We start from the raw sequence: 24,027 nt of genomic DNA, 5'->3' as shown, positions 1-24,027 counted from the left end.
AAATCCACTATCCACCCATCCATCCCTTCATTTTGCAGCGTGGACAACAATGGAGGACTACAACTCCCAGTGAGACTTGCGTTCGTCCATCCGAGCAGAGACCAATGGATGTCTTATACGTGACTGGCATCGACTAATCAGGTCCAGCCTCGATAAGGCTTTGTCTCCCGACGGTGGCGCGGTGCCTGTTCTCCCGCCTCCCAGCCTAGGCGCACGCGCGCCCCGCCCTGCCCGCCTTCCCTCTTTCGCCCTCCCCTCTCTTTTCTCTCTCTCTCAGAACCTTCCTGCGGCTGCGTTCGGACCTTGCTGCTCCAGCCTCCGGGACACGTCCCATCCTTCCAGCCTGAGACTAGCAGTATAGAAAAAAAATATATATACCATATAATTTCTTGCCCCGTACACACCTTGAGGCGAGCAAAAAAAATTAAAATAAATTTTAACAATGAGGGAAATCGTGCACATCCAGGCCGGTCAGTGTGGCAACCAGATCGGTGCCAAGGTAAGGATTTTGAACCTCTTCTTTTAACTATATTTCTTTAGAGAAGAAAAAAAATCCAGATTAACGATGGCTGCGATATATATTTGCATACCACCCATCGTCAAGCTTTGCCCCTCAAAAGTTTTCCATATATAATAGACGTTTGTAGCTAGAATTAGTTTGCGAAAAATGGGGAACTAGTCTTCGCTGGTTCATTTTGGTGGAAGCTGTTAAGGACCCTTCGGTTTTGGCGGTGGGAAGACCGTGGTTCCGTAAGATTTTATTTGAAAGTGTTCTAACGGTCCGAGGACGGGGAGGGGAGGGAGATGCGGAAACGTCCGAGACAAAGCGAGGCGAGGTTTCCCCATGTGCATCCACTCTTGGCTGGGCTTCGCCGGAGGGAGAAGGGGCGAGGCTGGGCGGCGCCTGAGGGGAGCCTGGATCCCACCGTGGGGTGGGGGACGCGGTGCGCCAGGGTGGGCTGCACTGCTCGGTACCCTTCCCAAAAGATAGGCATCTCGCGCGCCCGCGATTCCCGAGGGGCGGTCCCGTAATTCTTTGTGGGTGGAAGAAGACTAATAGCTGCTGGATTAATTTTATTTACTTACATCTCCCGTAAAGAGACCCTCTTTGGGCGTGAACCAATATAAAGAAAGAGGGTAGGAGAGTCCTTTTCTTTAAAGGGTCCCTCAGGACTAAACGGTGGAAGAAAGGAAGAGAATCCTTATATAAAGCAAGGGGTAAAAAGCTAGCAAAGAAAGAAAATTCCGGGGCCAAGACAGGGGGTGGGGGATGTTTTCTTTGGTGGGTTTTTTTTTTTTTTCGCGCGGTTACAGTGTAGCGGGGGAAGGGCAGGGAGGAAGTGCTGTCGCTACGTTGTAGCAGAAGGGCGGGGCCTGGGCGCCCCTGGCGCGCCGGGACAAAGCGGCCCTGCCGGCCGGCTGGGGGCGCCCTAGCCCAAGCCGAGCCCCGCCTCTCGTGGGAGGTAGTCACACCACGCCCACGCGCGACATTTCCCATTGTCAGTCCCGCGGCCCCCGCGGGTGCCGCAGTCACGTGGAGGGCGGGGTTGGGGGTGGTCGATTGCGGCAGCTTCTGGTCTCTCAAACACTGGCCCATTGTGCGCGGTAGGAAGGTGTGCTTGTCCAGTCTGGTTGGCCGTTTCCATCTCCCTCTCCTCACATTCCCACCCTAAAATTATCTGCGATCGCAAGGCCTCCTCAGTTGCACCTCGTCTCACATTCCAGGCAATGAAAGCTGCAGCTTAACTGGGGTTGGGGATGTCTAGTAGAAGGATATGGCAGGCAGGGGGAGGCAATGCCACAGGCCCTAGAACCAGGCTTACCACGGGCGTGTCCGGGATTAAAATGTGTGTAGGTCGGGTGGGCATAATTGGTTGGAAGTCGCATTGCTTTCCCTCCGCAGTTCTGGGAGGTAATCAGTGATGAACACGGCATCGACCCCACTGGAACCTACCACGGTGACAGCGACCTGCAGCTGGATCGCATCTCCGTGTACTACAATGAAGCTACAGGTGAGGTTGGGAACCCAGGGAATCTTGGGTCCCATCTCCTCTTCCGCTTCTCTGGGGTCTCTTCCAGCCCTGGAGAACCTCTTAATATTTTTGGATGGATCTCTCCTTTTTTCAAAAGGAGGCCTTGGTTTGATTGCCCACCATGGGGCAAATGATTGGCTCCTCTGCCCCCTGGTGGCCGCACTTGGAATCACAAGTTAGGGTCCCTGGCAGTCTCCCTGCTCCAGCTGATCTCCTTTGCCAATTTTGACTCTTTTCTTCCATATAGGTGGCAAATATGTTCCTCGTGCTATCTTGGTGGATCTAGAACCCGGGACCATGGACTCTGTTCGCTCAGGTCCTTTTGGGCAGATATTCAGACCAGACAACTTTGTTTTTGGTGAGTTATACACGTATTAATAGGTAATGCTATTCAGCGTATTTGAGTAAAGAAGACAGCAAGGACTAGGAGATTATTGATATACTGGAGTGCTAAACCAGGGCTGTGTTCTGAAATCTCTAACACAGGCATTGGTAGTAACTCCCTAGTTGGTAAATAATGGGGGAGGGATGTATTACAGGTGAGTGAGAAAGAAGGCACATTTGTGTACACAATTCCAAAAGTTAAAAAGTGGAAATTTGGTCCTTTATCTTTCTTTACTAATCAAGCCTGCCTCCCCACCCCATTCCAGGTCAGTCTGGGGCAGGCAACAACTGGGCCAAAGGCCACTACACAGAGGGTGCTGAGCTGGTTGACTCAGTCCTGGATGTGGTGAGGAAGGAGGCGGAGAGCTGTGACTGCCTACAGGGCTTCCAGCTGACCCACTCACTGGGTGGGGGAACAGGCTCTGGAATGGGCACCTTGCTCATCAGCAAGATCCGAGAAGAGTATCCTGACCGCATCATGAACACCTTCAGTGTGGTACCCTCACCCAAAGTGTCTGACACTGTGGTCGAGCCCTACAATGCCACCCTCTCCGTCCATCAGTTGGTGGAGAACACAGATGAGACCTACTGCATTGACAACGAGGCCCTTTATGACATCTGCTTCCGCACTCTCAAGCTGACCACGCCAACCTATGGAGACCTGAACCACCTCGTCTCAGCCACCATGAGTGGTGTCACCACCTGCCTCCGCTTCCCTGGTCAACTCAATGCTGACCTCCGGAAGCTAGCCGTCAACATGGTGCCCTTCCCACGGCTCCACTTCTTCATGCCTGGCTTTGCACCTCTGACCAGCCGTGGAAGCCAGCAGTATCGGGCCCTCACTGTGCCTGAACTCACCCAGCAGGTCTTTGATGCCAAGAACATGATGGCTGCCTGTGACCCCCGCCATGGCCGTTACCTCACTGTGGCTGCTGTCTTCCGTGGGCGGATGTCCATGAAGGAGGTAGATGAGCAGATGCTCAATGTGCAGAATAAGAATAGCAGCTACTTTGTGGAGTGGATCCCCAACAACGTCAAGACAGCAGTCTGCGATATCCCACCTCGTGGCCTCAAGATGGCAGTCACCTTCATTGGAAATAGCACAGCCATCCAGGAGCTCTTCAAGCGCATCTCAGAGCAGTTCACGGCCATGTTCCGGCGCAAGGCCTTCCTCCACTGGTACACAGGTGAGGGCATGGACGAGATGGAATTCACTGAAGCTGAGAGCAACATGAATGACCTTGTCTCCGAGTACCAGCAGTACCAGGATGCCACCGCAGAAGAGGAGGAGGATTTCGGTGAGGAGGCTGAAGAGGAGGCCTAAGGCAGAGCACCATCACCTCAGGATTCTCCATTCCCTCAGCCTTCTTCCTCAGCTGCCCCTGTCCTCTCCCTCAGAATTACATTTTCTGCCTCTGTCTCTTTTTTCCTTTTTTGGAGGGGGGTGGTCCTAGAACACAGTGCCTGACACATAATAGGCGCTCAATAAATACTTGTTGTTTGTTGAATGTCTCCTCTCTTCCACTCTGGGAAACCTAGATTTCTGCCATTCTCAGTAACCCTGTATTTCCTTTCGGTGTCCCCTTCTCCCATTTGTCCAGTTGGTACTTCCCTTTGTTTTATAAGATAATTCTCCAAGAAGCTGGGTCTCATCAGATCCCATCTAGAACCAAGTGCTTAAAACCCAGTAGATCACCACCATCCTAAGCCCATGTGGTAGCCCCGGGGAAAGGAAACAAAGCTACCTCATAGCAGTAGAGGTACCTATAAGGAAGGGGTAGGGTTTTCTATTCTAGAGCAGTTTTGGAGAGAGATATCCAGGCTCTTGAGTCCTAATTTCCAGGAATTTCCCTGCTCCTCTCAGCTTCAGGAGAGGTGTTGACAGTATTATCTGTATTTTCCCGTCTTCTTCCAAGCTGAGTCCTGAGCTGTTTCTTTTGCAGGGGTCTGCCCCACCCTGTTAAAGCAGGTCCTTCTCTTTTCCTATATAACCACCTTCATATGTTGGATTCCTTCCTTTTCCCCTGGTTGGAGAAGGGGGCCAAGAAGAGGAAGAGGGACTAGCCTCCAGAAAGACCCTCCCCATCCCCACCCTTAGCAAACACCCAGCTCTGCTGTGTATATACAGAAAGGTTTGTACTGCCACCTAAATCTTTTGAATCATTCTTCCAGAGAGTGGACAAGGAGACCCTCCCATTTTGGCAACATCTCGTTTTTTTCCTTTTGCTATTCCCTCCCCTGCCCTTGGCTTCATCCTGTCCTACACTTCAAATTTCTATATTGTGTTGAACTTGCTTTTTTTCATATTGAAAAGATAACATTGCCCCAAGAGCCAAAAATAAATGACAACTGAAAAAATTAAGTTGCAAGATGTGTGCTCATTTAGGGAAAGAGTACCAGTGGATACAGGAAGCTCAAGTTCAGCAACACATACACTTTGCTCTCCATGGACTGATGAGAATATCCTTATACTTAATGGACCCTCTTTTTTTTTTTTTTTTTTTTCTTAAGATTTTATTTGACAGCTCACAAGTAGGCAAAAAAAAAAAAACAGGCAGGCAGAGAGAGGGGGAAGCAACTCCCTGCTGAACAGAGAGCCTGATGCGGGCTCGACCCAGGACCCTGGGATCAGGCCTGAGCTGAAGGCAGAGGCTTAACCAACTGAGCCACCCAGGTGCTCCAGCCTCTTCTCTTAATCTTAGTACCCAAACTACCCCAGCACCTTACTACCCTCCTCAATAACTGGGATAGCCATAGGCTCAGATACACAGGATCAATGAGAATTGAGATGAATGTTAAGAAGGGCATAAGTGCTTCCCAGCCTATCAACAACCTCCTGGAATTTAGAAATGCAGATCTTTAGGCCTACCCAACCAGAAGCCAGTTAACTAGCCATCTACTTTTAACTACTCAAGGAGAATACTGGCAAATGCAGAGTTGAGAGCTACTGCTCCACATAAAATGTGTAGCGCATCCAGGGTTCATTTAGGCTATGGTATGGCTCTTGATGTTTTCTCTTACCCTTTCGGATTTTCTCAGTTAACTGGGAAAGTTAACCAGTGGAGAGTATCACTTAATGGTCCCATTCTAAAGTAACACCGTTAAACCCAATACAACATGCTTCTAAAGTACACAAAATCTCAGAGTGACCCTGGAAATTTTAAGTATATAATTTCCTTATTTTCAGTAGTTTTTGGGACTAGGTCAATTCTCACTACTTCCCATTTCAGCATGATTTTCTGCCTATAACCAACTGCAGGAAAAAAGTGGTACAACTTTAACAGTGTACAAGGTAACTTCCCATTCTTTTCTTTCTTTTTTTTTTTTTTAATAAAGGTTTTATTTGACAGAGATCACAGGCAGGCAGAGAGGAAGAAGCAGGAACCCCCCAGAGCAGAGAGCCCAATGCGGGGCTCAATCCCAGCACCCCAGGACCTGAGCCTAAGGTAGAGGCTTTAATCCACTGAGCCACTCAGGCGCCCCCAACTTCTTCCATTCTAAAAAATATATTGAATGAAGGGAGTAAGCTACATTCCAGCATTAATTTTGAATGAGTTCTGCTTTATTAATTGTTAACCAGTATTAGTGCTTTTTAACAGCAATTGATTTGACAAAGTTAACCTCAGGCCATCCCTCAGTTTTGGTCAGGAAAATTCTGGACAATAGGTGCATGTGGTCTAGGAAGTTAAATTGGGGTAAGATAATCAGAAGGCTGGCATGGAACCCCTGGGGGACTGGTAGTCTTGGCAGTGTGGGGCTGGGAAGAGCAACCCTTCCCCTCCAAGGCAAGGCACAGGCTATTTGGCAAGGAGATGGGGGAGTACCCCACTGTCAAGGGCATGCTCAGGGAAGCCAGTTGTGCATGCAGTATGGGTACTATTCTGGCAACCACGAGGCTAGGTACTGGAGCAAAGGTTGGCTCAGGCTGTTCGCAAAGGCTTGTGGTTAACCTGGTAAAGAGACAACAATTATGAAACTTGGGAATCATGTAACCTCTTCCCCCAGCTCCCCATCTGGATGAGGGCTGCAGGGAGGACATGCATTTCCAAAAGTCTTCTCTAAGAAGTTTTTTCTGCCACCCTACCTTACCCTCTTGTCAAGTGGTCATCAGGACCTGTCCACAGCAAATCACTGAAAAGGAGTGGAGGGGGCTAGAACCCTGCTTGCACAGACCCTCCTTAGCTCATCTTTCAGGGCTTTCAATGCCGGCTTCAAGAAGGATCCAAGGAATCGAACTTGAAGGTCACTGTTATGGTCTACTGCTTTCACTTACATATGTAATTTTTTAAAAAGGTACTTTGAGAGAGAATATGCACAAGCAGGGGGAGGAAGAGGGACAAGTAGACTCAGCACTGAGCACAGAGCCCAACACAGGACCCGAGCTGTAACCAAAAGCTGGATGTTTAACCGATTGAGCCATTCAGGTGCCCCTATATAATTTTTTCTTAAGGACTCTCATATATAGTATGTGCCAGGCACTGTGCTAAACACTACAAATACCCATTTAATTCCCTTAATAATTCAATAGAGTAGATACTATTATTAGCCCGATTTTAAGGTGAGGAAAAAGGTACATAGAAGTAGCTAACTTGTATAAGGTCAGAGCTAGCATGACCAGAGCCAGGATTCACTATGGTTCCAGAACCTGCTCTCTGACTTCTGTCATAATCTGTAGGTAAATAAACAGGCACCAAGAAAAGCAGTAACAGCTGCAACCAGTTCCTTGTCCTAGTGGGGCGACCACAAGGCTCTAGAAGACAGTCAGCCTTGGGTTTGAAATCTAGCTTTACCAGCCATATGATGGGGCACAGTTCCTTAACATATTCAAAGTTGTTTCTTTACTTTGTAAAATACTATATACCCAAAGGACAGTTTCATTAAAAAACAAACAAACAAGCAAAAACAAAAACCAACCATTTGTGTAGAAGCTTAGCACTCGGGGACACCTGGAGGGCTCAGTGGGTTAAGCGTCTGCCTTCAGCTCAGGTCATGATCCCAGGGTCCTGGGACTGAGCCCCACATCAGGCTATCTGCTCAGTTGGAAATCTGTCTTGCCCTCTCCCCTTCCTCCCACTCAAACTTTCTCCTTCCTCTGAAATAAATAAAATCCTTTTAAAAAAGCAATAGCAGCAGCAGCTTAGCACCGCATCTAGCATATAGCATATAGAAAACAAAGATGTCAATGGCTCTGGAGCCTCCTGGATGCGGGCCTAGTACTAGGCCTACCGCATCACATGCCTGGGGAACCCAGAAATTTACAGGAAATCCACCATGCTCACTCTAGAGACCCTCACCTGGGAGATGCTGACGCCTGTGAGTCTCTCCACGCTCTCCGGCAGGCAGGTCAGGATGTCCAGTACTTCCCCAGTCACTTTGGCCGCCCCCATGGTCCCACCTCCACTGGACACCAGTGTGATCTTATTGGCTGAGGTCAGGGGACCACTGATCTCCTCTGCTACCTGGTAGGTGAGAGATGCACACTCAGCACCTGTGGTCTGATCACACCCCTCCTCAAACACCTTACCCTGGGCTTCGAGATCGTTGACATTCTTCAGTTTGTAAGGATCATCCCTCCTCACTTCAGTCACTGGCTTATAATTCCCACCCCAAATTCACAGTTCCCTAGTCTGGCTCTCCCCAAACCCCTCCTTTTACCCCTTACCCTGCACTCCCTGGTTCTGTTCCTCTCCTGGTGCCCACCACCCACAGACCTGGGGCAGCTTCTCCAGCAGCATGTCCAGCTGAGCGGCCTCACGATACAGCTGGAACGCTTCTGCCTTCTTGGCCATCTGCTCAGCCTCGGCCCGAGCTCGAGCCCCTATGGCAAAGGCCTCGGCCTCCCCACGCATCTGAGAACAGTAGGAAACTGTGGGACTGACGGCTGTTGTTAAGGACAAGAAACCCCAGCTCAAACAGCAACTCCCACTTGCTCCACAAGCCACCAAGAGTCACCTCTTAACTCACCCTCACAGACTCAGCTTCTGCCTCAGCTTGCATGATCAGCTGGGACCTGGGCACAGAAAGGGAAGTGCAGGGAGGGGCTGAGGAAGGGCCAAAGGCAGGCCCTGCTGGAGAGACACAGGCGCCTGTAACTCGACTTCCATAGGAGTTCAGGTAGTGAAGGCCTCAGCTCTTCATACGGGGGCACCCAGGTCATAAAGGACTACAATGGGGCCTGGAAGGGGCATTTACTTCTCTGCCTCAGCTAGGCGCTCCAGCTTGTAGCGCTCGGCTTCTGCGGGCTTCCGAACTCGGGCCTCCAGCTCCTTCTCTCGGCGGGCGATCTCCTGTTCCTGCACTGCCACCTGCTGGGCCCGCTCCACCACCTGCACCTGGACCCGCTGCTCCTCGATCTGCTGCTTAGTTTTGGCCACCTGAGTAGGAGTGATGCTCGACATGAGGGCTGAAGAGCAAGTTCCCAGGAACCAGAGAGAAGCCAGGGCCAGGGCTCCTGGGTGAGATTATTCATACAGTTAAGTACATGAAACCAGTCCCCGGTGGGCTTAGCCAGCCCAGGGGAGTCCATCTCCCATATCCCAATCATGGCTTGGGAGATGGCCTGATCCTCCTCTGAGGCAGATGATAGGGTAATTTCCAAGCAGCCTTAACATCAAGAGCTGGATAGGGTAGGGATCCAACTTTGTTCTTCCTCAGGCCAAGCTAAGGGGTCCCTCTGTTGAGCTCCCATATTAGTCTATTTTTCCAGTGTCCCTCTGTTGTAGAGTATGAGCACCTGGAAGGTTCTGATGTGTGGTGGCCATCTTCCACCTACAGCCTCACTCAGAGCCATCCACTTCTCTCCATCTGAGCTGCTGTAACCTTCCTGCAAGCCACCATCAATTCCAGCCCCCCCGCAACTGTTTCCTACTGGCTCTGGCAGTGATGCTGGAGTGTGTATGTATCTCTTTCATTTTTATTTTTTGTATATGGTACACATTCAAAAGGAAAAAAAAAAAAAAAAGAGAGAGCAGTGAGAAGCAAGGTTTCTGTCCACTTATTTCCTTAAACCACCTTTTCCTTTCCCCAGAGGTAGTAACCAGCTTTTTCTGTACTCTTCTTCCAGGAACATTCTAAACATTTACAAGAACATGTACATATAGAATTCCTCTTATTTACACATATCTCATTTTCTTATTCCTGTAGAGTAGATATCTGAAGGCTCTTGTCAAGATTTTGGTGACAGAGGTACCAGAGAGGAGCATGCTTCTCTATGGCCCCAATGCTCTGGCTCAGCCATGGACCATCATCCCTGAGGGTCTTATCAACAGCAGAGATGATACTCCTGCCTTTACTGCATCCATGTGTTCACTCCAGAGGAAAGGTGCTTCTGGACATGGCATCCTGTGCTGTCCCTGACCCTAAAATTTCAGACTGGTTCCAAATTGACCAGTTGCTCTCTCCTTCAATGTACAGGATCTCTCTCTCTCTCTCGGTGTTGGGAGTCCCTCCTGCCCCCTTTTTAAGGCTCACCTTTTGATGAAATAACCCCCAGTAGCTTCCTTGGAAGAAGTACATGGGCAGTAAGTTTTCTGAGATCTTGTTTTTCTGAGATTTTTTTCTACCTTTTTGTTTAAATGACAGTTTGATTGAGTACAGGTTACTACATTAGAATTCATTTTTTTAAAGATTTTATTTATTTGACAGAGAGAGACACAGTGAGAGAGAGAGCACAAACAAGGGTAGTGGGAGAGGGAGACACAGGCTACCCGCTGAGCAGAGAGCCTGACATGGGACTCGATCCCAGGACCCTGGGATCATGACCTGAGCCAAAGGCAGACACTTAATGACTGAGCCACCCAGGTGCCTCTAGAATTCATTTTCTATCTGTATTTTGAAGGCATTGCTCCAATGGTCTCCTGGCTTCTTAAAAAATCTGAAGTCATTTTGATGCCTGACCCTTTGTGATCTTTCTCTCTGGAAGCTTTTAGATCCCTTCTTTGTTCTCTCTGTTCTGAAATTTCAGAGGGTAGTTGTTTCTTATTTGTTGTATTGCACATTTGGTGGACTGTTTCAATCTAGAAAGTCGTATCTTCCAGAACAGATAGACATTTTAAGTATTTTTTCCACTGGTGATTTTTCTCCCATTTTCTTTGTTCTGTTGATTTGATTAATAAATCTGTAGATTAGGATTAATAAATTTATTACAATTAGAATGTATTACAATTAGATTAATAAATCCAGACTCACTAGAATTTCTTGTGATTTTTCCCCCCTCATTTCTGCCATCTTACTGACTTTAAGAGCTCTCATTTTGTTTTCTGTTTTATGCCCTGATTTTCTAGATGTGAATTCTTCTCTTATCTGAGAGAATACTAAAAAAAGATTTTTTAAGCTTTCTACTCCTTCCATAGTATGTATCCTCCAAGTTGCTTTGCTGTTTGTGGTTTTAGTCTCAGACTTGAACACTGCAGGATTCCCTCATATATCAGGGAATCCCTGGCTGGCTGCTCACGTGAAGGAGGTCTAAAACAGTGAAACTGTGGGCATGTGGGTGAGGCTTGTTGGCTCTGAACTTCACTCTATGGTGATTTGGGCAAGTCATCTACTGAGGAACCTATGATTCAGGATCCTTAAAGTCTTTCCCTTTGCACTGGTCATGTTCCTCAGCACAGTCTTCTAATGACTTCTTTGGAAGATGCATCCAGGGGACAAATGGATAAGGAGGTTAGGGGAGGCTGTCAGCATTTAGGATTCAATGGTCATATCGTGCCCGTCACTGATAAAGTACCATTGGCTTAGTTGATTATGATGGCTTTTTGGCTTCCAAAATTATGTTTTCTGTTCCTATCAATCCAGTTCTCTCCATCTGTGTTCATCTTCTCCTTCTTCTTTTTAAAAATCGCTCTATGTGGTTTTAGAGGGAGTGAAATTAACTGTATTTATTCAATCCATAATCTCTGAAAAAGCTTCCAATTTATCTTCCTGCTTCTTGTCTTCTGAGTATCAACTCTCCACACAGCAGACACACTGATCCTTGTAAAAATGTGAATTAGGGGATGCCTGGGTGGCTCAGTCGGTTAAGCCGCTGCCTTTGACTCAGGTCATGATCCCAGGGTCCTGGGATCCAGTCCCACAACTGGCTCCTTGCTTGACAGGGAGGCTGCTTCTCTCTCTGTCTCTGCCTGCCACTCTGCCTGTTTGTGCGCTCTCTCTCTCTGATAAATAAATAAATAAATAAATAAATAAAATCTTTGAAAAAAAAATGTGAATTAGACCATGACACCTCCCTGCTTAAAGTTCTCCAGTAGGATTCCACTGGGCTTGGAATTCTCTTTTAAGTCTCCAACATGGCCACCTGAACCTTATGGGACCTGGCCCTGCCTGCCTTGCCATCTCACAGCATACCAGCCCTATCAGATCAGAACCCTCCTCTCTGTTCTTGGGACACACCAAGCTCTTTCCTACCTCCGGGCCTTTGCATGTGATGGTCCTCTGTCTAACCACATATGGCTATTTATACTTAAAATTAATTAAAATTAAGGGCACCTGGGTGGCTCAGTGGGTTGGGCCTCTGCCTTCAGCTGCTGTCATGATCTTGGGGTCCTGGGATTGAGCCCTGCATGGGCGTGAGTCTCTCTGCACAGCAGGGAGCCTGCTTCCCCCACCCCCCGCCTGCTTCTCTGTCTACTTGTGACATCTCTCTTGGGTCAAATAAATAAAATCTTTAAAAAATTAATTAAAATTAAATAAAATTTAAAATTTAAATAAATAAATAAAATTTAAAGTTCTGTTTCTTACTCACATTTCACTAGCTACAGCTCCACAAGCCACATTTCAAGCACTCAGTATCACAGCATTTACAATTACAGATTTACAGCATTTCCATCAACACAGAAACAGCACTTGGCCCACAACTCCTTACACTGTTGGCTCTTTCTCATCTTCGGGTTTATCTCATAAATCACTTCCTCACTGAAGCTTTCTTAGATTACCCCAAACCTCTGCACTGTTTTTTTCATCCCTCTGTACATTTCCTTCATAGCACTTAAACAGGATAATTAGAACCTATGGAAGTTATTTACTTGCTTACTAGCTGTTTCCTGTTTTATAATATAAGCTCCACAAGAGCAGGAATCCTTTCTGTCTCATTCATACTTACGCCCTCACTTCCAAAACAATGTCTGGCACATCTTAGGCACCTGACAGTATTTGTTGAATGAATTCCTATTTCCCCAAGTACCTAGCACAAAGCCTGCACAAAAGAAAAGAGCTGATAAAAGTTGGAACAGAGCCAAAACCTGCTCAATCCTTTGATTTGCAGATAAGAAAAGCTGTATTTAGGTTAAGGACCCTGCAAGTTGGTTTCCAGCTTGCATAGTGGAAATGGTTTCCACTATGTTAATGCTTCTCAAATGCCAATGTGTACATGAATCCCCTAGGGATTTTGTTGAAACACAGATTCTAGGGGCACCTGGCTGACTCAGTCAGTAGAGCATGCAACTCTTGATCTCAGGGTTATGCATTCAAGCCCCAGGTTGGGTGTGGAGACTAACTCTAAAAAAATAACCAATTCAGATTCTGATTCAGTCAGCAGGACTGGAGCTGGAGATTCTATATCTAATAAGGCCCATAGCGATGCCGCTGCTACTGGTAGGCAGACTACACTGAAGCAAAGTTCAGGAATTTAATATCGTAAACTAAAGACGTTTTTTATTTCAGTATCCTTTAAGCCTATACCCACTTGTGGCAGAACCAAATTTCATAACATTGCTATCCTTTGGGTAAAGGTCTCAAAGTACAGTTGACTCCCATTATTCACAGTATATCTGGTCTATAAAGTAGCCATGAATACCGAATTAGCAAATACTTATTTTCTTGTTAGGGGAAACATACCGTTAGGTTCCTGTGATCCCCTGTTCACGACAAAGCACTATATATGCTTGCTATATATGTGTTTCTGTTTAAAGATACCTTATATAATATACATACTCATTAACAATGAAGTTATTGCTGACAGCACTATAACTCATGCCTGAAAGAAGCTTATCCAACACATGCAATTTCTCTGTAAGGCATATCACAGTCTCCTTGCACTCAGGAACACTTAGCACTTTAGTAGCATGCTTGGGGACCATTTTAAAGAGCAAAACCACCAACAAAGAGTACAAGAATGCAAAAAATGTAGCAGTGAATATACTATGAAAATGACACTGTTTGCATTATGAGAGCTGAAACAAGAAGGCAAAATATCTTGTTCAGCCTCAACTGCACCACCAGGCAACTCAAATTCTTCATTGCTCTGTGCATGTCTGCAAATGATCACAAAGGTGCCACGAGGACTGCTTCTGGGATTACCAGTAAATTTTAGTGAGTAGGCCCATTCTCAAATACAGAATCTGCAAGCAAAGAGGACTGACCATGCCTCCGTGTAGTATCAAGGGCTGCCCCTATCTCACTTTGCAGAATGCAAAGCCAAGTCCATGTTTTCCTTCCTTATGCCCTTCTCCGATCACCAGGGCTGTTGTGAGCACGTAAAAAATCAGAAAAACAGGCCCCCTCCCCTGGGTGGATGCGGCAACAACTCACCTGTGTGGGAATGCACAGAACGGTGAGTGTGGAGAATGGGCTGGATGTTAGCTCGCTTCACCTACCCATCCAGGTGCCATTCCCCAGGGGACAATCTGCCGAAACATATGATCACATCCTACTGACCATATCCATTCTTGGCCTTTACTTTGCTTTTCAACTGAAATGCTTGGGTCTTTCAAATCATCGTATGGAGGAGTTGGGTCAGAAATGTAGAGCCAGAATAAAGGGATCAGAGTTAGAATATGAGAAAGTGTGATGGCCTAAGATGGATGGCTTCAGAGGAATGAACTGCCCAGTGTGAGAGCTCTGACCTGAAGCTGATAGGCGAGGTCAGCCTGTGCGCGGCGGGTATTGACCTCGATGTCATATGTGGCCTTCTTTAGCTCATAGTCTCTCTGTGCCTTGGCCATCTCGATCTCACTCAGGTACTGGGCAGACACCTTCTCCTGCTTAGCTTTGGCTTCCTGTCCACACAGAGATCAGGGAGGAAGTTAGAGTAGGGACAGGAAGGCCCCAGGGGGGACAGCCTGCTCCTCACCAGTCTCCCCTGCATGTGCCTCATCTATTTCCTCTGCCAACCCAGCTCTACGAGCCCTCACTCAGTTGTGCCCCTTCCATCCCGTCTCCCACTGCACGCCCAAGAAAACCATTGGGACCAAGTGATCCCCCAAGTAGAATCTATCTCACCCGGATCCCAGCATCTCTTTTGGCTTCTGCCTCCCCAATCCGAGCATCTTTTTGGACTTGAGCTGTTCTAGCCTTCCCTAAGGAGTGTAAATAGTCCTGTGAGAGAGAAGCAGCAATCAGAATCCTTGGGAGGATTTAAGAGATGGGAGCAGGGAACTGGAGAGAAGAGAATCAGCCACCCAAGTTTGTTTACCTGATCATCATGAATGTCCTTCAGGGTGTAGCTAACCACACTGATGCCCATGTTGACCAGGTCTGAGGAGGCCACTTTGAAAACTTGCTCTGAAAATTTCTGTCTGTCCTTATAGATTTCCTAGGGTAACAAAATGGTGGGAAGGAGGAACTTAAGCTCTCAGTCCTCCAGATACTGTCTCCCACAGACTAGCCGGGTCCTTGTGCCACTCACTCTGATATCTCTTCCAGATCTTTCCCTGCCCTCAAGCCCACCTCCACAGTCATGTGAGCCATGATAGCTCTCTGGTGGCCCTCCAGAGTCTCCAGTGCAATGTGGGCAATCTCAGCTTCCGTCTTCCCCAGGAACATCTGGCAGGCAGCTGCCAACATCTCCTTGTTCTGCCCCTGGATTTTCACCTGTAACCAGAGTAGGGATAGGGAAAGTGTGGTGAAGGTCTCATAAAGCCAGGTAGGAAGCAGGAAGAGAATGGAAGAGTCAAGTCCTTGGGAGTCCCTGGAGAAGGTGAGATTTAGCAGAGACATTTCTCTGCAGTCAGAGGTTGGGAAGGCCATGATGAGAAGATTCTCAATGTCTGGGCACAAAGAAGGTGATGAAGGAATGGACTCCGGGTGGGTAAAGGCTCTGAAAGCCTCACCTGGGCAATGCCAGTGACTGAGATGGGGACCCCATGACGAGTGTAAACCTTTTCACTCTTGACATTGAGGGTCAGTGTGTTGAGAGAGATCCTATGGGAAAAAGGAGGAGTGGACAGTAAGAAAAAAAGAAACGAGAAAACTGGGGTTTCCCTTCCCTGGTTCTTTTTCTACCTACCTCTGGATTTGCTGGATGCAGGGCAGGACAAAGACACGTCCTCCAGCCACCATGACTGGGGGGCTTCGGCAGAAGCCTGCAAGGTGAGAGGGCAGTAAACTGCAGCACCAGGGGTAGGGCTAGAATATGGAGGACTGAAAAACTGGTGTGAGGGGCGGGAATAAGCCCCACAGGGAAATCTGGGAGCCGGGGCGGAGGCAGTTTGGGCCTTGGAAGGGCAGCACTGGGAATCACAAGTGGGTGGCTTGCAGCCGGCGCTGGGGGTGGGAGGGACAGAGGCCCGCGCCTGGGGACCTGGTAGGGAGAAGGGTAGAATCCAGACCCGCAAGGGTTTGGGGGCCACTGGCTGAGAAAAGAACATTACTTACCGGAGACCACCATGGCCTCATTTGGGCCACAAGTGAAAAACATGGCTCAGGCTGGAGCTGGGGGGAAAAAAAAGGAAGCCTTTGCGGGCGGGGGTCCACAGGAGTGAATATTCTCCCTTTCCCGTCAGTCTCGCCCAATCTCCAGCCACCAGGGCCCAGTCCCTTCCGCACCTTTCCGCTAAGGCATTTGCCTATTCAATCCCACAGATCCCAGAGACTCCCTCCCCTTCGCCGGTTTACAGCCACTCCCTTACCCCTGCCCCGTCCCGCCTACGGTGAGGCAGTTTCTGGCTCCGGTGATAAAGCTCTCTCGCGCTTTAAGGCCCCCAAACCTTGCGCCACCCTCCCTGCTCCTCCGCGGAGCGACTCCATCTCGCCTTCCCACCCACCTTTCCGTACGCTGGCGGTGGCCGGGCCGGGGCGCGCAGCGGATTCAGGAACCGAGCAGGGACGCGCAGCGGATTCAGGAACCGAGCAGCGGTCCCGGGGAACTGCCTTCCAGCCAGCGGCGCCCGCGCTCGCGCCCCTCACTCGGCCGCACCCGGTTGCCGCGGCAGACGCGACCCCGCCCCGCCGCGGCCCGCCCCTTTCCCAGCACCGCGCGCTTGCGCTGGATGCCCGCCTGCCGCCGTCCTTCCTCGGGCTGGAGCTCCGCCCCGGGAAGCGGGACGTGACCTCCGTGGGCCTGCAACCCGGGCTGGGGAGATTGCCTCATCTCTGATTTGCCCCGCGGTAACTAGGAAAACCGCACACGGGGCAACGAAAGACTGCATCCGGTCACCCGGGGCGGAGCGCCTGCGGAGGACGTGGCCCCAGCTCCTCCAGCCCGCCCTTGGTGCCGGAAGGCGGGGAGGGCTGGGGAATCGCCGCTAACAAAGATTCGTACACTCAGATGACTACTGACAGTAAACCGACTTTATTTGTGTTCACAGAACATACCGGGCGACCCACAGCCGCCCGCTGACAGCCCACCGACAGCCCACCGACCTTCGACACCTTAGCCACCCCTTGGGGGCAACTTCGAGAAGATTGAAGGCAGAGGAACTTAACCCCGGTGGTCCGTCAAAGCCTCACACAGTAGATCTAGGGAGTTGAAATCCTGTAAGACGGAATACCAGCCCCTAAAACCTACGACCTGCCACCATCGTTGACTCTTTGTCCGGGCACTCTCCCAGATCCAGGACCTCCACCTTGGTTCTCGAGGAGAACCAAAGCGCCCAGCCTCCACCTTTGCCAAAACTCAACAAATTACCAAGAGTTCTGCGTTTTCAGCAGGGAGGCACATCTCACACCCCAGCATAAGTTAAAATAAATATTACATACACCCCTCCATCACCTAGGGGGACATACATAAATACATATAAATATTAATTAGAATCGCTGAGAAATAAATAAATGACGCTCTTCCCCACGCGGCCTGCCCGGGAGTGTCGGTGCTCTTCATCCCGGGCTCGGGCTGACTTCTCCGCTGCAGTGCTTTGATTTTAAGTTGCCTCGGAAGTCCCAGTTTGGGATACGCTCTCGCGCACCAGGTACACCTGGTGTTTGTTTGTTTTTTCGGATTCTTTTGGGTGGGGGGATGTGGGGAGAGGTCCCGTTTAGAAGGCGGCCGGGTGTTGCTGTAGGAAAGTGCTGAGGTCCAGAGTGTAGTCCGAGGGCTCAGAGGTCAGATTAAGGGGCTCAAGGACCGGGGGCACCGGGGTGGGCGCAGGGGATGCACCGTTGGGGGCGTCCTCCGGAGCCAGCGGTGCCGGCACACTCTCTTCAGCCATCAGGATCTGGCAGAAGATGACGGCGAGCAGGAGAAAAAGGAGCCTTTTCGCAGGGTTCGGATCCTCGACTGGCAGCTGGCGCCGGACCTGAAGAGAGACAACAAAGGCGACAGATTAGCTGAGGACCCCGGCGTCCGGCCGTTCCCCCTGCCCCTCCGGGTGCCCACTTCCACGACACTCACCACTCGTGGGTAGAGGACCCGACGGCTGCGCTTCCGATGCCCGCGGGAGGCGCTGATGCGCGCGGCAGGAGCCACCGCAGGCTCCGGGAGAGGGTCGAAGGTGAAGATCTCAGGACCAGAGCCCCGCCGGGGTCCGGGGCTGGTGGAGACGGGGGTCGGGGCCCGCAGGACTGTCATAGTGGGGAGGGAGCTGCGAGAGTGACACATGGCGGACAGAGCGAAACGGAAGGCCGAAGGCCGAATGCGGACCTACAGCATTGCGGAGCAGATTTTGTGCGCTCCAGTATTGGGCGGGGCCTTCTCAACTCCACCCGCTGCTGGGAGTGGTGGCCAGAGCAAGCTGGAAATTCCGACGGTTAAACAATGAGAGGGGGCGGCGACGTGGCCTGTGCAAACTAGGCGCCCTTGTGTGCGTTGTGAGCGTGTGAGTTGTGAGTGGGATGGGTGAGATCCCGGGCTGCAGGCCCATGTCAGGGCATGTGGGGGCTGGAGAGCAGCCAGCAGATAGCTTAGGAGGTGGTTAGGCCACTGGCCCCATCTCTGGGGAGGTAGGAGGACTGACATAAAGAAATCTGGCCATGCTGGGAGCAGCGACCCAGCAAAGCCAATGAATTACAGCTACACACGCACATTCATATACTTGTAGATACACATAGAACAACACACACACACACGCACACGCACGCACACACACAAGAGGAAAGTCATCACAGAAATAGCCCAAAAGACAGAGAAATGAACATGCTAGTACACACAAGACATGATGCTGCCTGCCCCAGCACACACCACATTGTAGGGGCAGAAAAATCATCCTTTCTTTCCTTCTACCTTCACTGGTTGGTCTAACAATTAAATTGATGTAAGTTAACAGGAGAAAAACAGATTTAATTACTTCAGGAACCGAGGAAGCCTTGAGATTTAAAGGCAATTGAGGTTCGTAAGCCCTCTGGAGCTAAAGAATGGAAGGAGGCCAATTCAGGGGAAGATAAGAAGAGGGGATGTTTGGAAGTCAGAAGTTTGCCCTGCCAAAGCGGGTAGGACCATCAGATAGTTATCTTCTGGTAATAGCCGTCTTTGCAGTTCAGTCCCCTATCTAAACTCTTTTAGGCAAAGAAGAGAGGCAAAACGCTGTTCCTGAGTCTGCTGGGTTTTTGATTGCCACCAGCTCAAAATAACTCACATGCCCAAGTGGAACCTTTTGCGGTGGCCTATCTTCTCCCCTTTACCATGCACATACTGGAACAAAGGTGCAGAGACTTTGCAGGGGCAACACAAGAAAGCTGCCTGCGCAGATGTGTGCAGAAATGCTCACGTAAGGCTGCTGCCACAAAACAAAGGCAAGAGGTTAGTAGTTACCCAGATTACCCAGTTACCCAGATTTGTCCCTTTCATAACTGCCTTAGAGACAGCTGCTCATGGACTCACAGTTTAACATCCTTTGAGCATTTACTGTTAAAGGTCTTGTTGAAAGTACTGAGGTTGGTTTCAGTGTATGGGCTGCTGAGTGAGGCCAGCCAGACACAGCCGGCACCTCGAACTCTCTTGAGGGTCTTAAAGAAACTGAACACCAACTATAAAGGGGAGACCCAAAAGAACTAGTGTTCCCATCTATCTAATCAATAAGGCGAGGCTTCATAGAAGAGTGGCATTGGAGATGACTTTGAACAGTGGGTGGGGTACCACAGAGTTAGATGTGGAAGATGACTGTGAGGAAGAGAATGGAATCAGCAAAGACCTTGGGCTGGAAAAGTACAGGATGTGTTTGGGGAATCACAAGAAAAACAATCTTACAGTAAGTTTCCTGTAAAGGAGTAGTGGGAAGTAATGATTCTGGAAAGGAGGTGGGCCGAGTGGGGAGAGCTTAGCTGGAGGTCCACGCCAGGAGATTGAGTTTAACTCAAGATTCTGGATTCTGTTGGGTCATGGAAGGATAAAAGGAGGGTAGTTGGAAACTAAGTAGGATGACAAGTGTGCCCTGGATGAGGAGACACTGAGCCAGGGGATAGGAGGTTATTGGAAAGGTTTAGGTGGAAGGTAACAAGGGCTTGAGATGAGCAGTGGAAGAGGGAACCAAGAGGAGAGATGGCAGTAAGAGACAGTCCTACCATAAGACCATAGCTGTTTGGTAATGAGATGGGAATCGTTAGAACCTGGGAGTGTGAAGAATGGGGTGCTGACAGTAAGGGCATGAAGGCATCAAGGCTGACTCTAGGGATTTGAAAGGCATCTGGCTCAGGTCTTTACTCTGGATCATGTTATGCCTGCTGCTCGCAGAGTGCAATGATCCCTTCCATTGCAGGCTGTGTCACACGTCTCTCTGCGCCTTGCATGAAACCCAGCCCAGAACCTTACCTGTAGTAGTTGCTCAATAGTCTTGTAAATGAAAGCTGAAAATGCAGAACTCTACCTGCACATATGGTATTCACAGCCTGGCTGGGTCACCCAAAGCTTTGAGACATGGAGACACTCTTTCAAACCCTACATACAAATTTATAGCATCTTAAGAACAGCTGGGACTATCCTTATGCACACACCAAAAGAGGAACACCTAGTGGCATGTCTCAAGCAAGGATGTATGGGATGTAGTTAGGGACATCCCCACCTTTGGGCTCCAATAGATACATCATTTCTGCATACACAACTGCTTCCTGGGCCTCTGTGTCGCTTTATTTTATACCCATTACTGCTGTCTAAACTCATGTGTTGCATACCTCTCTCTGACCAGCATAAAACACACCTCCTCTACAGAGACACACCCCCTTCCTGTACCTGCCTTTCACACCTGCCATCCTCATCATTTTTACACCCAGGCAGGGAGCCTGCACACCTAGCTACACCCTTATTTCAAGGCAACCGCACACTACAAATGAATCCATGACTACTTGCATGTGTGGCTGGGCCTACCTACATGCTCACACAGATATGAATTGGGGGTGGGGGAGATAGTGATGATGGAAGAAAATGGCTTAGTGGGAGGCGGTGGGGGCACCCAAGGTCAGGAATGCACCACTTGTTTATGATGGAAAATTTCTCCAGGGCATTTGGCAGGGGAGGGGAAATGAAGAGGGATGTCAGGATCTTGTTTCACCACTACCTCCCCCATCTGGAATCTGGGCCTCTAGCTGGACCTAGTTAACTTTACCGTCCTCCTGGCTCAGAGAGACCTTTCTTTGTGTCAAGACCAGAATGGGACAGAGAAGAACCAGGAAATTAAGACTACTCGCCATTCCTTCTCCATCAGTCTCATCTCTGTTCTTGCTACCCTCAGAGACCCATGGCTCTGCTTCACCCCTTCCCTACCATACGGGAAGCTAGAGAAAGGTTGGGAGTGAATCATTAAGCCAAGGAAAGGGGGTGGTGAGTGCTGGGGGATGAGTTAAGGCCAGAAAAGGCCGGGGGCGAGAAGGGCAGCTGGACCAGTTCTCACTGCCCTAATCCTAGGGAAACAGGCTGTTGGCCCCTTTCCATTTCACTGCTCTCACTGCTCCTCATTTCCTTCCCCTCTCCCCCAAGATTGCTATGATCCTTCCTTTCTCTCATTTGACCTGAGATCTTGACCTCCCACCAACCTCTTTCTTAACCCCTTGTTCATTTTCTTACGACACTTGCTATGTGGAGGATCATTTTATGTATTTGTTTACTTTTTGTTGTTGTTTGTCGTTCCCCACTGGAATATAATCTCCATAAACGTACAGGACCACATCTGCTCTTTTTCTCATGATATCTCAGTGGTATCTCCAGTACTTGGCCTTTCACCTAGTAGGGGGTTAATAAATATTCTTAAATCCATCTCCTCTGAGCAGCTATCCCTCACCCTCAGAGGTGTCTGTTTGTCCAGCTGTGTCCTTTCAGAGGCTCCCCCCTCCCCACCATGCTTCCTCTCCAAAGAGGAGGCAGGGGATTCTCAACAGGGGCTCAGGAGGATCTGCTATTAAATTGGGATTAACTGTGCAGATGATGGATGGCAAGGCACTGACCCTCACTCTGTGTAAATCCCTGGCATAAGAGCGAGTCGTGCCTGCTGGCCCACCTGGAGTACTGCTACGTTGCTGACCAAAGTCTAGAATGGCGGACAATGATAATGGGAAGGAGATGCATATTTGGAAATGGGAGCATTTGAAAATGGGAAACAGGTAGAGGGCTGGAGTCACGGGACCCAGGGAAATAGAAACTGAAACTCAGTGGCATCTGGTCATTTGGTAGATACTCAGTAACTTTGTTGACTTGAGATGGATTTGTGATAGAAAGGAGACACTGATATTAGAGGAAACTGGGTTTAAATTCCGGCTATGCTTCCTATTAAGTAAGTACATGATACTGGGCCAGCTACTTAGCTCCTCTGAAAATGTCTCCTCAATTGAAAAGTGGGCATATTGGTTTTAAGGTTACTGTGAGGATTGAGGATACAAGGGTACTGCTCCTAGGCACATAGTAGGTGCTTCTTCTGGGATGGCCATGATTATGATGATACAAAGAGGGGCTGCTTCGGAGGAGCAGTGGGCAACAGTGAGCTAATCCAGGAGTAGGAAACCAGGATGACAAAATAGCCTCCAAGTGCTAAGCTCATCAGGAGATAGAATTTCTGTTTTCAGCCCTTGCCCCACCCCCCTTCCCTCCCTCTCCATCTCAGGGCAGGTTTTGTGGCTTTTTCTTTTCTCCAAAGAAGCAAAGACTTCTGCATTCCTAGTTCTTGTTCAGCCAATGTGACTGATTTTAAATACATTCCCCTGGCCCCATGCACATCATTCTAGTTGGAACAATTCTTGCCAGAGGCACGGTGGTAGGGTGGGGTGGGGAGTTCTTGGCAGCAAGTTAATAAATGACTGTCAGAGACACCGATTCAGGCCTTACCAGGGTCAAGATCAGTCCCAGGTGGTTTTCCCTGATGCAAAAGGAAGGCAAGAATGCCTGGAGAACCAGGGCAAGGTCACATGAGAACATGGTATCCCCTGCCTTGGGACGCAGGTTGGCCCCTCCTGGCGCAGCTCAACTCAACCTAAATTCCCTGGAGGCTGCTGAGAGTGGGGAGCTGAGAAGGGACCCAATGTTCCTGATGTTCTGCCAGCTCTGGCCTCCCAGGACCCAGTGTTTTAGCTCCTCCCTTTGGCCTCAGTTTCCTGCTGGGTAATACCTTCATGAGAACAGGACTTTATCCATCTTGTTCACTGCTCTACATTCAGTGCTTAAAGCTGTGCTTCTCCATCAATACCAGCTTCCTGAAAAGGCTGGAAATTTAGGGCCCTTTAATCCATTAATGTCCCAGAGCTCTTCAAAAGGGAAGAGGCTTGCCTCTCTGTGTAGATAGCTCCCATATCAGCACTGGAGAATGCGATTTAACTCAAAGCACAATATGGGTGGTGGGGGAGGGGAAAGTGCAACAAAAGCAGTACTTCCCCCTTTGTCCTGCCTTTTCAGACACCATGTATTTACTGGATGAGTTGATCTGTAAAGCCAAGTGCTTAGATTAAAGGCTCTCTGATGTTTCTCCCTCTTTTGCAACCCCATGATTCAACATTGTCTCCCCTGGGTTCTCAAAAGTTAAACTAAGTCTCTCTCCTGCTTCTAACGCAGCTGCTGTAGGCCCTTAGTCTTTGAAGGTTGGGAGAGGCTTCTGGGGGTGGAATGAGTGCTCCCGGTTGGCAGGTCTCCAGCTCCCACCTGGCTCTCTTGCGTGTTAGTCTGGGGCTTGACCGGCTGCCAGGGGGTGAGCCCTGAAGCGGTTTTCTGGGAAGGGTAGGTGCCTGTGTGACTCAGAACCAAGTTAGGGAAAAAACATACTCACTCAATCTCTGGCACCCTCCTGCCTGGCCTGACTTTGACCATGAGCTCATGAAAGAGGAAGCTGGGCCAGGCAGACTGTAGCCCTGCCTTCCCTCATGTTTTCTCTCCATGGCCTCACGGATTCCCTGGAGTGTCTCAGCCTCATGCCACCGTCATCCTGGCTCTGGGGTGGCCCTGACGCTACCGATCTATGACAGTCTCCCTTCCCAGACGATTGGTCAGTTTTTTCCCCCAGGAAATCCCACCCAGCATGGAAGGGGATTGCTCACAAGGGGAGGCTGGGTC

General features: G+C 49.4%; 3 protein-coding genes across 6 annotated transcripts; 1 reads left to right on the top strand and 2 right to left on the bottom strand.

Annotated features, from left to right (window-relative positions):
• Nucleotides 1-256: 256 nt before the first annotated feature.
• Nucleotides 257-4,779, top strand: TUBB (tubulin beta class I). Its single transcript, XM_004781589.3, has 4 exons — nucleotides 257-499; nucleotides 1,904-2,012; nucleotides 2,281-2,391; nucleotides 2,684-4,779. Exons 1-4 carry the CDS (start codon nucleotides 443-445, stop codon nucleotides 3,739-3,741), a joined length of 1,335 nt encoding a protein of 444 aa, XP_004781646.2. The 5' UTR covers nucleotides 257-442; the 3' UTR covers nucleotides 3,742-4,779.
• Nucleotides 4,780-5,957: 1,178 nt separating this feature from the next.
• Nucleotides 5,958-16,694, bottom strand: FLOT1 (flotillin 1). 4 transcript variants are annotated; one of them, XM_045065202.1, is made up of 14 exons: nucleotides 16,397-16,691; nucleotides 16,008-16,064; nucleotides 15,640-15,715; nucleotides 15,464-15,554; nucleotides 15,081-15,224; nucleotides 14,827-14,946; nucleotides 14,634-14,729; nucleotides 14,258-14,410; nucleotides 8,610-8,791; nucleotides 8,382-8,427; nucleotides 8,129-8,266; nucleotides 7,712-7,876; nucleotides 6,502-6,548; nucleotides 5,958-6,367 (listed from the first exon to the last, which is right to left on the bottom strand). In XM_045065202.1, exons 2-13 carry the CDS (start codon nucleotides 16,048-16,050, stop codon nucleotides 6,546-6,548), a joined length of 1,257 nt encoding a protein of 418 aa, XP_044921137.1. In that variant the 5' UTR covers nucleotides 16,051-16,064; nucleotides 16,397-16,691; the 3' UTR covers nucleotides 5,958-6,367; nucleotides 6,502-6,545. The 4 variants fall into 4 exon arrangements, with proteins under 4 accessions (XP_044921137.1, XP_004781649.1, XP_044921138.1 ...); XM_004781592.3 differs by lacking the exon at nucleotides 6,502-6,548 and having other exon boundaries at nucleotides 16,397-16,686; XM_045065203.1 differs by lacking the exons at nucleotides 6,502-6,548; nucleotides 14,258-14,410 and having other exon boundaries at nucleotides 16,397-16,694.
• Nucleotides 16,695-16,904: 210 nt separating this feature from the next.
• On the bottom strand, nucleotides 16,905-18,235 carry IER3 (immediate early response 3). The gene is made up of 2 exons (XM_004781587.3): nucleotides 17,962-18,235; nucleotides 16,905-17,866 (listed from the first exon to the last, which is right to left on the bottom strand). Exons 1-2 carry the CDS (start codon nucleotides 18,166-18,168, stop codon nucleotides 17,606-17,608), a joined length of 468 nt encoding a protein of 155 aa, XP_004781644.1. The 5' UTR covers nucleotides 18,169-18,235; the 3' UTR covers nucleotides 16,905-17,605.
• Between the last annotated feature and the right edge of the window lie 5,792 nt (nucleotides 18,236-24,027).

Source organism: Mustela putorius, unplaced genomic scaffold, assembly GCF_011764305.1.
Source record: "Mustela putorius furo isolate JIRA1106 unplaced genomic scaffold, ASM1176430v1.1 tig00003856_pilon_pilon_pilon, whole genome shotgun sequence".
Taxonomy (NCBI): Eukaryota; Metazoa; Chordata; class Mammalia; order Carnivora; family Mustelidae; genus Mustela; species Mustela putorius.
This window is presented reverse-complemented; position numbering and strand designations above follow the sequence as displayed.